General features: G+C 39.5%; 1 protein-coding gene across 1 annotated transcript in view; it reads right to left on the bottom strand.

Annotated features, from left to right (window-relative positions):
* Window positions 1-13253, bottom strand: part of itga8 (integrin, alpha 8) — a 57111-nt gene extending 43858 nt beyond the window's left edge. The window contains exons 1-6 of the mRNA XM_028470354.1: window positions 12788-13253; window positions 12035-12165; window positions 6890-6990; window positions 6658-6781; window positions 3279-3340; window positions 2813-2858 (exon numbers count right to left, since the gene is read on the bottom strand). Of these exons, the coding sequence (XP_028326155.1) occupies window positions 2813-2858; window positions 3279-3340; window positions 6658-6781; window positions 6890-6990; window positions 12035-12165; window positions 12788-12981 (658 nt within the window). The 5' untranslated portion in view covers window positions 12982-13253. The remainder of the gene's footprint in view (window positions 1-2812; window positions 2859-3278; window positions 3341-6657; window positions 6782-6889; window positions 6991-12034; window positions 12166-12787) is intronic.
* Between the last annotated feature and the right edge of the window lie 690 nt (window positions 13254-13943).

Here is a 13943-nt window from a genome sequence, read left to right as displayed (position 1 = left end):
TCCCAAATGACTGCAGAAGCCTCTCAGGAACTCATCGTCTCAAACACCTGGAGACGGGGGAGTAGTGCAACACTTCAACAGCATAGCTATGACACGTTCTGAATGTGTCGACAACTATGAAGACACTTCATCTTCCTGCCTAGTGCGACCCTGCAAACCCAGCGAGCTAGCTGACCTCAGCACTGCTGTTATCAAACAGGATATCCATCTTTCCTCTTCACCATGTGTCTCATTTTGTTATGAACTCCCTCATTTCTCATCCTTCTCACCTCCTGGTGCAACAAGTTACTGTCGTCTCTGCAGCGATTCCCAATCACTCGGGCTGTCTTTCCCACTATGAGCCTCCATCTAGGGCTGGGCGATATGGATCAAAACTAATTTCTCAATATTTTTTCTCTAAATGGTGACATACAATATAAATCAATATTTTTAACTCATATTCTTACTAGAAAGACATTTCCAGGTTAAATTTGCTGATGCAAAATGCCACACAGGCTAATTTATTCACAAACAGCTGCACGATATGTGACACTTTTTGCTTTTTCTCCTGTAACGGACAGCGCAAGAGTGAGTTCTGTAGTGTGGCTTATTGAGGGGAAGGTCTTGTTAGGCGATAGGGATGGGAATTGATAAGAACTGAGTGATTACGATTCCATTATCGATACTGCTTATAGATTCGATTCCTTACCGATTCTCATTGGGTGAGGGAATTAAATAATACAAATGGATTTGTTTGCTTTAACTCTTTATTATATTATCTTTGTCTCTTTCATTTCCTGCAGGAAAATCAGCTCTTTTAATTCACCAGGTATAGATTGTTTTCACTGGATAATAATATATACAAAAGCACTATATAAAATTGATGAATTATTATTATTATTATTACAACATGACACATTTTGACTACAAACATTTGAGAATATTTATAGTGCTCCTTTTGAACTTGAACAACTTGATCCAAAATGAATTCAGACATAAAACAAATAATTATTCTGTAAAAAAGAACATATTAACCAAAAGTACAGCTGCACTTATTATGTATTTAAATGGTAAAGCTTTAGTTTAGCCTTTGTTTACATTTCTGTAAATGGACCTTCAGAGACGCCGTCCCCAGGTTGTTACATGTGACGTCATCAGCCGTGTGTGTGTGTGTGTGAGAACCAGTGTGAAAGAGAAAAAGTAAAGACAACAATCAGTACCAGTCCGTCTCCCGTGTCTGATTACTTGTTATGAGGACATAAACTGGCAACGTGGTGTGTGTTCTTGCGGAAGTTTGTTGTTTTTGGAAGAAAAGTCCGTGCAAGAAGCAACTTTTGCGCGAGTGTTCAGAACCCGGAAGTGAGTAGCGTAGCAACAGAGATGCTACAAACACAGAACGGAGGACAGCACAGCTGCGGGTGGAGGAGGTGAATTCTCCGCAGTTGACAACAAACAACTATATGATGGAAGGAGCTCACAGGACTTGGAGGAGTTTATCGTTATGTATTTGCGATGTAAGAGGAACAGATAAGCGGAATTGACAGGCAAGCAAACACACAATTCCTAGGAATTGGATTACTGGGAACCAGTTCTGAGAAAGAACCGGTTTTCGATTCCCATCCCTAGTGGGTGTGCGCTGTAGCTGTTCCCACTCAATGTTCTTGAAGCCAAAATACAGCTCATAGAGGCACTGCCATCTTGCAATTTTGACGTCATTTGGAACCAGAGTCTGTGCAGTAGGGTCCGATGGGAGGAGCCCTGGTAACACGTCCCGCCCATTTTGCGTACTGCCCTAATGAGTTACGAAGCCCAGCTACGCCAAGAACATAAGTATCTTTCCCACTGTAAATTTTCTTGTCTTGTTATGATGATCAGATCATAGAGGTTAGCACTAGTACTAGTAGCTCAAAAAAGACAAAAAAACTGAACGGAAAAGTTTAATGGCGTCTCAGCTTTCCTTCCCAATGTAACTGCTTATGCTATTCACAAAGAGAGCTACGCAAGATCCGAGGCTGTCAATCATCGTCATATATGACGTCAAATCCCGTTTTTTAACCTCAATTAACTTATTTAAAACAAACGTCACAGAAAAATTAGCACTTGAACACAATGTAGGGTGATAATAACTAATGATCACAGCAGAGTTTAGGTTTGGCAAAAAATTATGTGACGAGTATTTTAACTTTACACTTCGACCAACATCCCATCTGTTATCATTATGACCTATACTACAGCCAGTCAGCAGTGGGAGCTCTAAAAATAAAGCTTCACTTCCCCGAGAGCTTGCGTCGTCCATCTTCTTTACAGTCTACGGTTAAGACGCACTCAGAAATCCATCTAACTGTGCTTTTTATGCTGTTCTGAGAAGTAGCAAAAGCATAGACTTCTAAAACGAGTATTTTTATTTAAATAAAAATGTATATATAGGTCGATATAGGCGATATTGTCATTTTCTCTATCGACAAAATATAAAACTCAATATATCTTGAATCTTGATATATCACCCAGCACTAGCTCTATCACTCGCTTAAAGGTTTTTTCAATGTCCTCTGTGCATTACCACAGGGTAGCGTAGCGGGGCAGTTCCTAAACACTCCATTAGCCCCTGATCAGCTCATTACAGAGCCCAAACACACGCTTCCTGTCTCACTGTTACAGGCATACAGAGACATGACGTTATGGAGGAAAGGAGGAATCAAAGAGAGAACTTATTTCCATTTTCTCCTACATTTGGCCAACTCATCTTAATATATTTACTTGAAAGCCTTCCCGTCTCTAAAATCAGTGCAAGTTAAAGAGAAAACACAGGTTTACATTCTGCTGTTTTAGTTACCTTGCCAGTAATAGCTTCCAGGTCCTCCAACAACCAGTCTTCCTTCCTGGAGCAAAGAAATGAGTAACAGGGATTAGTCATGTGTCAGAAATCGGTCTGTAATGTGTATTCGTGCGTGTGTGTGTATGATTCTAGTTTTCAAGACTGTTGACATCCTGCAGAAAATGACAGTTTCCTGTACAGAAGGGTAGAGTTGGACCATGAAACCAAGGCCAAAGTTCATATTGACTATACAGTGCAAGAATGCGTGGATTGGGTCTATTGTGTTCATAGGGTATTGGGGTCACATGGGGAGGGGAGTCTTCTCTCGGGACAAAAGTTCTCTCATCTTTTTTGTGTCCATAAATCTCTGAGGACGGTGTTGGGTTTGAAAGTTGTCAGTGTGCAGTTTGAGAGGACACAGATTGAGAGCAGGATACTTTTGGGTTATTAGTTATGACAGATGATGATGATGAGTCGTTTTTACCTTTGTGAAGTCTACACTGAAACCAGCCTGGCAGAATCCCTGTCCCTCTGGGTCTGGATCATCTGAACGCAACAGAAACACAGATAAACTCACTTAGTTAAGATCAAGATGTAATAATCATGTTAGGTTTAACAATATTTTGTCAGCGTTGTTATACAGTACTGCAGTTCTTAAAAAATGAACTTGGTTTACCAGTGCTATTATAACTAGTGTTGTCCATATTGGTCCTATATCAGTATCAGAATATATCGTCATGTATCTAAAATCTCTGATATAATCACTCCGATACATAAGTTGTTTTGATTAGATTTATTAAGGTTATTTTTTAGGGTTATCTATTTCATTTTCAATTTGTTCTATTCAATTGTAGATTATTGTTATGTTTCAGTTATTAAACTAGTGTTTTTTTTTTGCACTTTATATATATATTTGTTTTTATTGGATTTATTGAGGATATTTTTCAGGGTCAACTCATTTATTTTTTATTTATTTTATTAAATTGTAGAATATTCTTATGTTTAAGGTTAAAATGTATGTAACCCATATGTATATATATATATATATATATATATATATAACACATTTTCTTTACTGTACTTGACAATAATACTAATGTTACTTGACCAACTCAATGAGAAACACGATCGAGGCTAAAGAAGAAGTTGTTAAATCCACTTCTCTTCTCTGCTTCAGTGCCTTAATAACTTAATACCATGTGTATCTTTAAAGGCAAGTTCATCTGACTGGGGTCTTTTTTCTGCATCACGAATCCATTGTAGCCATGTATGACAAACGTGTTGTATTCCAGGCCCTGGGAACTACCGTTGTTGGGACTTTTTCACACCAGAGAAAAGTTACAAATGTTTAAAGGCTAAAAAGTGAGATGTGTCTCATGAATGCACAAGGCCGACAAATAAATCACAAATTGTTCTCCATTTGAGTGCCACCCACCACCACCATGGAAGAAATCTTAATGATGCATAACAAGACAATTTCATAAATAAATATCATGTGATGTGTTGTAAGTGTCCGTTCTCTCAGGGAAAGCGCCAATGTAGCCGCAGGCAGAAAAACTAACCTGAAACACGATTAAGAAAAACTCCTTCAACACAAACAAGTAGGCAGATTTATGTTTCCCCAGAGAGCAGCTGAGTTTACAGTGTGATTATTTAGCCTTGATTACTCCGCACTGGCATTAATGACTAAAAAGATTTAACAACTCCAAAACTACTACGAGATTGAGTATGAGAATGCATGTTAGAGCGTGTCAAAGAGACGAAAAGAGGCTTTGTTTAATTTGCTGCTTATGAGGTGTTGCAAGCCTTCATCTGTTCTTATCAAAGTTTGCTTCAGATTGAAGAAGTTTATGGGCCTAAAGTAAGCAAAGAAGAACAGATCTGTGACAGAGAAGGCGATGAAGCCTCCCAATAATCATGTTCACTAAAGTGATGACAGTGAGGAATGGGAAGCGTGAGAGACGGATAAACTGTTAGAGAGGCAGGTCATCTTCTCTCCAAGGCAACGTGTAATACATGAGAGATGTTCTGCCTCTCTTATGGCTGTTAGATCACTCTTGATGATCTATTGAGGAAACAAATGTACAACTTCTAGGTAACTCACCCTCCAGACATCCAACGTTTGCATTTGAGCATCTGCTCTAGATTCAATTCAATTCAATTCAGCTTTATTTATATAGCGCAAATTACAGCAACGTCATCTCAAAGCGCTTAACAAAATATAGAGTCCATAGTAAGAAAGAAAGAACCCAATAAGATCTACATGAACAAGCATTTAGCGACAGTGGGAAGAAAAAACTCCCCCTTTTTTATAGGAAGAAATCTCCAGCGGAACCAGGTTCAGATGTGGCAACCATCTGCTGCAACTGGTTGGGGTTAGTGAACAGAATAGGATAGGATAGTTCATCCTCGTGTCCCAGACTAGTTGAGCCATTAAATGCTACACAGGGTTGAAATTTCCATGGTAAAATGTGCCATTTTTTTCTGCTAGGAGAATGTCATTGGTTAGTTTGGTAATGCTATATTTTGGCCAAAAACGGATGAGTTTAATAATGAATTATACATTCTTATATAAACAGTGAGTTTGGCTGATAGTGGAACATCTCCGTGTGAGATCTGCTTAACTCTCTCCCCTCTGTCTAAACTTTGAGACACCTTCAGTGATGCTCATCATTAAATAGGTGCACGTGGAATTAGGAGCCAAATGACATTTTCAAATGGAATTTTATACTTGAGTTCTGATTTAGCAACCATTCTAATTTTTTTTTTTTTGCTTTGAGTGAAGCCCCGCCCATAAAGGATCAGAAAAAGTTAAAACTGAAAAGGGACAAATGCCACCAAGTTGGCTTTTATTTTGCTTCTACTACAATTAATTGTTATAAGTTTCTGCTTCTGATGGCTGAACCCAAAGATCAGTGATTTTGACAATTAGGAATCAATTCTTGTCCAAAGATTGATTTTTTATATTATTCCAAACTGTAATACAAGGTAGGTGAGTGCTTTTAATTTAGATATTCCAATTATACTTATACTTATATTTTTTAGCTCAAGTACCCCCATTCTCTTATTTCTGAATCCAAGTACCCCCTTATGTCCGACTACCTTTTCCTCAGAATACTATGAAAAAACAACTATAGAGCATAATGATGGAATGAATGAGTGATAACACACATTTTAAAGAATTTAATTTTGTAAATGAGTGGAATTAAATAGTATTTAATGCCTCCTGAATAGGTTTCTTTCTATAGTTTTATCATTTCCGGTCATCATCCACCTGGTGTGGGACCAAAACTGACCCTTGTGTTTTCAGTTCATGTTCTAATGAAGATCATTTCCATGATATTTATTATGTTAACTAAAAATAAACATTATAAAACACCATATTTTTAAGGCACTGGCTATCCGTACGGTTGCCGTATCAATAAACCGAGATTCTATCCATACGTAGTGCCCCTATTTGGCTAGTTTTGGTCGCATGACTAACACTGAACCTTATCCTAAACCTAACCCTAACCTTAGAAATTGTTGCGATATTGGGTTATAACCTAAGCCTAACCCTAAACCTAAGACGCTACGTACGTGCACTTCAGTAACCGTACCAATAGCACCGGGGGTTGCCCGTACGGCAACCATCCAAATAGACACTTTCTATTTTTAATGCTTTCGTTTGTTAATTTAGTACCCCCTGCAGTGCCAATGCGTACCCCTAGGGGTACACGTACCCTCATTTGAGAAACTGTGAGGCGCTGTGAGGTGTTACCAAAATAAGATGTCAAATAATTAAATAAACAGTTTGTAATCGAATGGAGACTTTAATAATCAGAATGAGGAAAAAAAAGCCAAGGAGAATGGTTATGACTCACTGGTCCTGCAGGGTGAATACTCAGCGTAGGCACTGAAGTTCTGCACAGCCACATAGCAGGTCCCCACGGGGTCCTTCTCCCCACCTATCTTCACTGTCCGCCAGTGATAGAGAGGAGCACAAGCCTACACAACCAACAAAACCTTGATTAAACCATCACAGATCATTGACAGAACAAAAATCAAGTGACGACAAATAGGACTTTTAAGTTATTTGACATTGTGTTAACTCACCACGACTTTTCCTTTGTGAGTCCGAACAGATGCTCCAAACCACTGGTGTGACTTGAACTCCAGACGCTCTCTGGTGCCATTCACCTTTATCATCCGGTTATCTAGAAAAGAAGAAAAGAAGACAGAGATCTTTAAAATGGAGGAATTGATGAGCCTTTTTCTACCAGCAGCAGTAAAAGCCAACATTGACAATGGCAATGCCTCCAACTGTGTGATGTGTGGGAAAGGAAAACATTTGTCCTCATAAGAATCAGGAGCAACGTCTTAACAGGCCTATAACACACATCAAAACACCATTTGACTCCCAGAAACAGACATTTGTCAGGATATGGAGAATTTCCCCATAAAAAGAAACAACCCTTAAGAGACCGCACACTACTCTACACAAACACACAAACATTGCAAACGCACATGTACATTTCCAGCGCGGTCACAATGAGGTGCCAGATTTAATGTGACTGTGTGTGAGGAGCAGAGCAGGCATGTCTTTGCTCAGATATTTTCAGTGTTGTTTCAAAGCAGCCGAACCTCTTGAGGGGTTGAATCCACACTCCATTAAACACCTCAAACACTCACACGCACACACACACACACACACACACACACACACACACACACACACACACACACACACTCACACTCACACTCACACTCACACTCACACTCACACACGCACACACACACACGCACGCACACGCACACACAGACAATAGGAAAGTTGGGAAATACAGTATAGTTAGAGATACAGGTGTTTAGCCAGTTAATAACATCAGGTTTGGTCTAAATTTGGGGTAAAATCAATCCACAAGTTGTTTCCTATTTGTCTGAACCTTGGGGTCAGCACCCCATTTGGGGTCACAAGACACTGGTAGGGGGTCGCCAGATGAACTTCAAGAAACGAGGAGTATTTTTTTAGCAATTTGAGCCAATTTTTGCTCATTGTTACCCTTTTTCTGCAACTACACCAAACTTGCCATATTTCATAAAAAGGTGCCCCCGGGTATAAATCTGAATAAAACAGGCATTGTGAAAATTAGAAAGGAGGTGGCTCTCCTCAAACATGGTAGAAGTTCATACTGCCAGGAGAGAAAGTTTGTTAGCTTATAAAAAAAGCTCTTCGCAAAGCTAGAAGACCTCTTATTATTCAACTTTAATAGAGGAAAACAAGAACAATCCTCGGTTTCTATTCAACATTGTAGCCGGGCTCACAGAAAGCCACAGCTCTGTTGAACCCTCTATTACTGTCAACCTGAGCAGTGATGACTTCATCAATTTCTTTACTGATAAAATTCTAACAATAAGAAACAAAGCTAATGACTGCTGCAGGCGTGCTCAATAATTTCTTAAACAAAGCAGCTCCTGAAATATCCCCAAGTGCAGCTTTTGTTTACATAGTTTTACTCCAATTAGTCTATCTGAACTGGCCTCAATAGTTAGTGCTTCTAAACCAACAACCTGTCTTTTAGATCCAATCCCAACTCCACTATTTAAGGATGTTCTTCCACTAATTAGCACTAATATGATGAACTGGATTAACACATCTTTAGTAACAGATTATGTTCCACATGCCTTCAAAACCGCTGTAATCAAACCTCTCCTTAAAAAACCTACCCTCGATCCAAGTGACTTGTCCCAGTTTTGTTTCCAAAATTCTTGAAAAACTCATTTCAGGTCAACTATGTGATCACCTACTTAGGAACAATTTATACGAGAGCTTTCAGTCTGGCTTTAGAGCCCATCACAGCACAGAGACTGCTTTAGTAAAAGTAACCAATGATCTCCTCTTAGCCTCAGACAGAGGGTTGGTCTCAGTTCTGGTGCTCTTAGATCTCAGTGCAGCCTTCGATACAGTGGATCATCATCTACTGCTGCAGAGACTGGAAAGCGTTTTTGGGATTAAAGGAACAGCGCTGGGTTGGTTTAAATCCTACCTATCAGACAGAACCCACTTTGTTCTTGTTGATAATCTATTCTCAACGCACACCAGAGTTAATCATGGAGTTCCACAAGGTTCAGTTTTAGGACCAATACTCTTTACATTATATAGGCTTCCACTAGGTTACATTATCAGAGAACATAATGTAAATTTCCATTGCTGTGCAAATAATACACAGCTTTATCTCTCAATGAAATCAGATTAAACTCATCAGTTAGTAAGACTACAGGCTTGTCTTAAAGACATCACATCCTGGATGAGCCGTAACTTTCTCCTTCTTAACCAGGATAAAACCAAAGTGATTTTCTTTGGTTTAAAACACACTTTAGAGAGAAATTATCAGAGAAAATAGTATCTCTGGATGGCATTACTCTGTCACCCAGTACCACAGTAAAAAAACGCAAGCGTTAACTTTTAACTCTCATATTAAACAAATCACAAGGACAGCCTTCTTCCACCTCTGTAATATCTCTAAAATCAGGAATATCTTGGCCCAGAGTGATGCTGAAAAACCAATCCATGCATTTGTTACATCTAGACTAGATTATTGTAATTCCCTACTGTCAAGATGTCCTAGTAACTCACTAAAAAAGTCTCCAGTTAATTCAGAATTCTGCAGCCAGAATCCTACATATTTCTCCAGTATGGGCTTCTCTTCATTGGCTTCCTGTAAAATCTAGAATAGAGTTTAAAATCCTCCTGTTAGCATACAAAGCTCTGCATGATCAAGCTCCTGTTTATCTTAGAGACCTGTTAGTGCCCTATGGCCAGGGCAGAACACACCGCTCTCAGTTTGATGGTCATCTGGAAGTTCCTAAAGTGTCTTGAAGTAGAACAGGAGGCAGAGCGTTGAGCTACCAGGCTCCTCGCCTTTGGAACCAGCTCCCAGTCTCAGTACGGGAGGCTGCTACTCTCTCCATCTTTAAGTCTAAACTCAAAACCTACTTATTTGCTAAAGCGTATACCGTATAATTGCTTTTACCTAACCACTAGGAACAAAGCCCTAAACCTAAAAAAATGTAGGAACTAAAAACTATATATAGTAGAACACCAACACCATTTTGCCATATTTTTGCTCCTTTTAATGCATTTTTGCTTCATTACTCACATTTCTGCCACTTCTCCATCAAATTACAATGCCTTTTCTGCAATTTTTTCCAATTTCCAGACATTTTCGGCACTTCCACTTTCTTTTTCCACCTAATGTTGCATAAGTTCACCCATTAGTGTCACTTTAAACCTCTTTTCACCATATTTCATGCCTTTTTTTTTTGCCAATTTAACCACATTCATGATTTGTCATGCCCATTTTTTGGCAGTTTAAACTAATTGTTCCAATATTTATACTTAGTTTGAACCTTTTTACTACTTTTTCTGTCCATTTCACCACTCATTTTAATTCTGATTAAAACAAGGATTTACATCTTTAAGATGACTATATACTATGGCACAAATAATAATAAGGTTACTGGAAAACAGTGGATATTATTCAGATCAATAGATAAATGTGGTTATCACAGATTCATTTTGGTGACTTTATGGATGGTCTCCAAAACGATCTCCCCTTTAGCCCCCCTTATAGATGACCCTGTCTGCATATGACTGTTCTTCAATGTCTGTGTTCAACCACCTTCAGGTACAGTGGGGGTCCCCGGTCTCTGGCACCTTTATTTGGGGGTCGTGGGCTGAAAATGTTGAGAACCACTGGTCTAACTAACTCAAACTCTAGTGAATTATGTTTGCCTTTTGAAACTGAAGGTTTGACCCACTTCTATCACACATAAGAATGAATAAGACGCGCAGAGGGAATTGGGGATTTAGGGTCAAGTGTAAATACTCCAAACCAGATGGACAATAAACTTTTATATATTTAGAAAATAAAATAAAAAAAAAATATTCATACATCGTTACATTACATAGTTTATATCATAAACTGTAGGAAAAATGACATTTCAAAGTAAAAGTAGACGGTGAAGATATGCAACGACTACTCTCTCTCACACACACATTATATCACCATGCACGCTGCTACACACTATACACCCATACACACTAACACACATGCACATGCAAAACTGAAGCAGCAAAATATTACTTGTGTGTGTGTGCATATGTGTGTTTGTGCCAGTAAAGATGAATCTGCTGTAACTTAAGAAATATCCACCATGGCCTCTGTCATCAATCACGTGGTGGAAAGCTATACTTACTGTAAATGCACATGAGCACATGGCTTCATACACATGATGTTCTGTACTCCATCCTTCAGAGCTACAATAAGCTCCAAGCACTTCACACTATAACAAACTCTTTTAAGAACCAAAATAAAACAGAAAAAAATCAAATCCAGTCCTCTCATTAGTTTAGGCACAAGTTCTAATGTTGTGCTTTCATCAGCACATCAGTATTTCATTTACAGTTTACAATGCTGATAAATCTATATATTGATTAATCAGCTGTTGAATTGGCATGCATCGTATCTGATCTCATCCTATCATTTCCCAAAATTCCAAAATAAATTAATTTTAAATCGTCAGACTGCAGCTATAAATCCATTCCGTCTCGAGGTCTCTCTTGTGGTTTCCATAAAGATGAAAGAGGTTCTTTGTGATAAAGAAAAGCAGACTGATGAAGAGAATGAAACAAGGGGCGGGGCATCGAGAAGGAACACATATTCTACATCTAATACAAAGCAGATCTCCTGCAATCTGCCTTGTTTCTTTGTATAGGAAGGAATTAAATTCCCTCGTGCACGAGGTTTTCCCGTCTCAGTGTCTCTCTCCTTTGTTTTATCACTTGACACTTGCAAATGATTTCCAGGTATAAGTACAGTCACAATTCACATTATTCACAACCAGAATAAACTTGAATCAGCAAACATCACAGACCCTCAGTTTACCGACAAAGTTGACGAGACCCACATGTACAATCTGACTTTATAACTGCAGCAAAAACCCTTAAGACATGCACACATATCAGACCCAGGTTACACAGCAGCAGCCAGCAGGGGTTTCAAGTGGAGAAACATCTGTCCACCTATTACTTCCTGGAGATCCATCACATGCACACTTGTCAAAATGCAGTTATTTTAAATACACCTAAAACCAAAGATGGTGATGAAATTAGTCTGATTGCTCATTCTGCACATACGCTTGGAGAACAAACTCACTTTTTCTGTGATCTGATGATAGAAACCTTTAAGGGAAGCTTACTTGAGTTGTCAAAGGGGATTTGTCTGCAGCTCTCAGGCAGTCCAGGCCAGGGGCAGTAATAGACGGCTCCAGCCTCCACGATTCCAGGCTGGGAGGTGTTGGCTTTAGGAGCCCCCACCAACACACTGATTCTGGAGGGCCAAAAAAAAAAAAAAAAAAGAGCTGAGGAAACTCAAATGTGCCACACAAATTAGAATGGTCCTGTTTATAATGGAGCTGCAATGGAGTTTTCTATTTGGGAGATATAGAAAATGAGAATATCACCTATAAGGATACATGTACTTATTTTGTATCAAAATACTCTTTTTAGGAGTGACTGCTTTTGCTGCTCATAAATCCAACAAACTGTGCTTTTCTGAGTGCTTTTTATCCCAGACCTTCCCCTAAACAAGCCTCACTACAGAACTCACTCACACGTGCTGTCCCTTACAGGAGAAAAAGACAAAAGCGACACATATTGAGCAGCTTTTTGTTTATAAAAGTGTCTCTGTGGCATTTTACATTAGCAAATGTACCCGGAATTGTCTTTCTGGTCAGAATTTATTTAAATAAAAATGATCGAGATTTATATTGTATATCAACATTTTGAGAAAAAATATTGAGTTTTAGTCCATATCGCCCAGCTCTATCTTAATAGACTTTTATTTTTGTTTCTATGGAGCCTGTTATAGGAAAAGCAATGAAAGGTGTTTTCATCTACTTGTGCAGGAGCCTGATAGGGGATCTCCAGCCCTTAGGTTGGTGGTCACTCACGTGTTGCTGTCGGTCACAGCCTGGTAAAAGTCCACAGAGTATCCAAAGTAACTCCCATCGGGTCCCCTGTAAACAGTGGGGTGTTCTGCGTAAAGATTAAAAGTCCAAACTGAGCTCAGCGTCGAACAGAGCAGGGAAAGCACCCCCAGAGTCAACATCCCAGTAGAGCCAACCCGGTCCATTACGCGCTCCATCCCATAGAACAGCGCTGCGCTGCGCTGCGCTCTGCTCCAACAACACCAATGAGAGGAGAGTGACAATGAGTTGGAAAGAGAGAGGGTGGTGGGTTGCAGAGGGGTCTCCTGTGAAGGTGAGGTGGCTTTGGGTGGTGGGCTTCTGTCTGCAGTCCGAGTTTTAACCGCCAACTGTGTGTGTGTGTGTGTGCGCTCTGAGCCTGTGACACCCTGAAACCACCAGGTCAGCCTCAGCCTCAGCCTCAGCGCTGCCTGCTGCTCCCGCCCTCAGCGCGCACTGTTACCCCTAACATTGCCTGCGCCCCCCCCCCTCACACCCACACCCACCACCCATCAAGCTCCAAGTCTGGTGAGGAGAAACTACTGCTCTCTCATTTTAGCCCAGTGCTTACAAGCACAATGAAGACATAATCCCCTCATCGTTTTTAAACTCGTTTTTGCTTCCAAAACCAGAATAGGGAAATTGCAGTACATAAAACTGCAAAATATTAAAAATGGCAGTAGTTTTTTTTTTTCCACACGTGCTCTCCAACTGACAGATACTGGGAGAGGTTTCACCAGGTTGGAAGTCACACTGTTTGATCTGATATTGTCCTTTTTTATTGATTGTTTTTGATTTTTTCCCCCCCCTCATTTTTAAATGTAAGTTTGATGGTGTGCTGTGGTGTTTTTTGTAAAGCACTTTGAATTGTCCTACATGAAAAGTGCTATACATATAAACTTGACATGACTGGACTTGATAAACCAGATGCACACTGAAACACAGTATTAATTTAATTTGAGCATTTCTCAATACTGTAAATATATTTGGTTTGTTGTAAGTGTTTTGTCTGCTATAAACTAGCTAGAGGTGTCTTTTCATACTTAGCACATTGTTCCTCCTGTAGGACAAAGTCAGCCCATTGTAGGTTAACAAACCCCTTGTTTAAAGCAGTTGTTTTTTTTTTAACTTCCTGTTAAGA

The sequence above is a fragment of the Gouania willdenowi genome, chromosome 16 (assembly GCF_900634775.1).
Source record: "Gouania willdenowi chromosome 16, fGouWil2.1, whole genome shotgun sequence".
NCBI lineage: Eukaryota > Metazoa > Chordata > Actinopteri > Blenniiformes > Gobiesocidae > Gouania > Gouania willdenowi.
The sequence above is the reverse complement of the archived record's forward strand: the minus strand, read 5'-3'. Positions and strand labels throughout refer to the sequence as shown.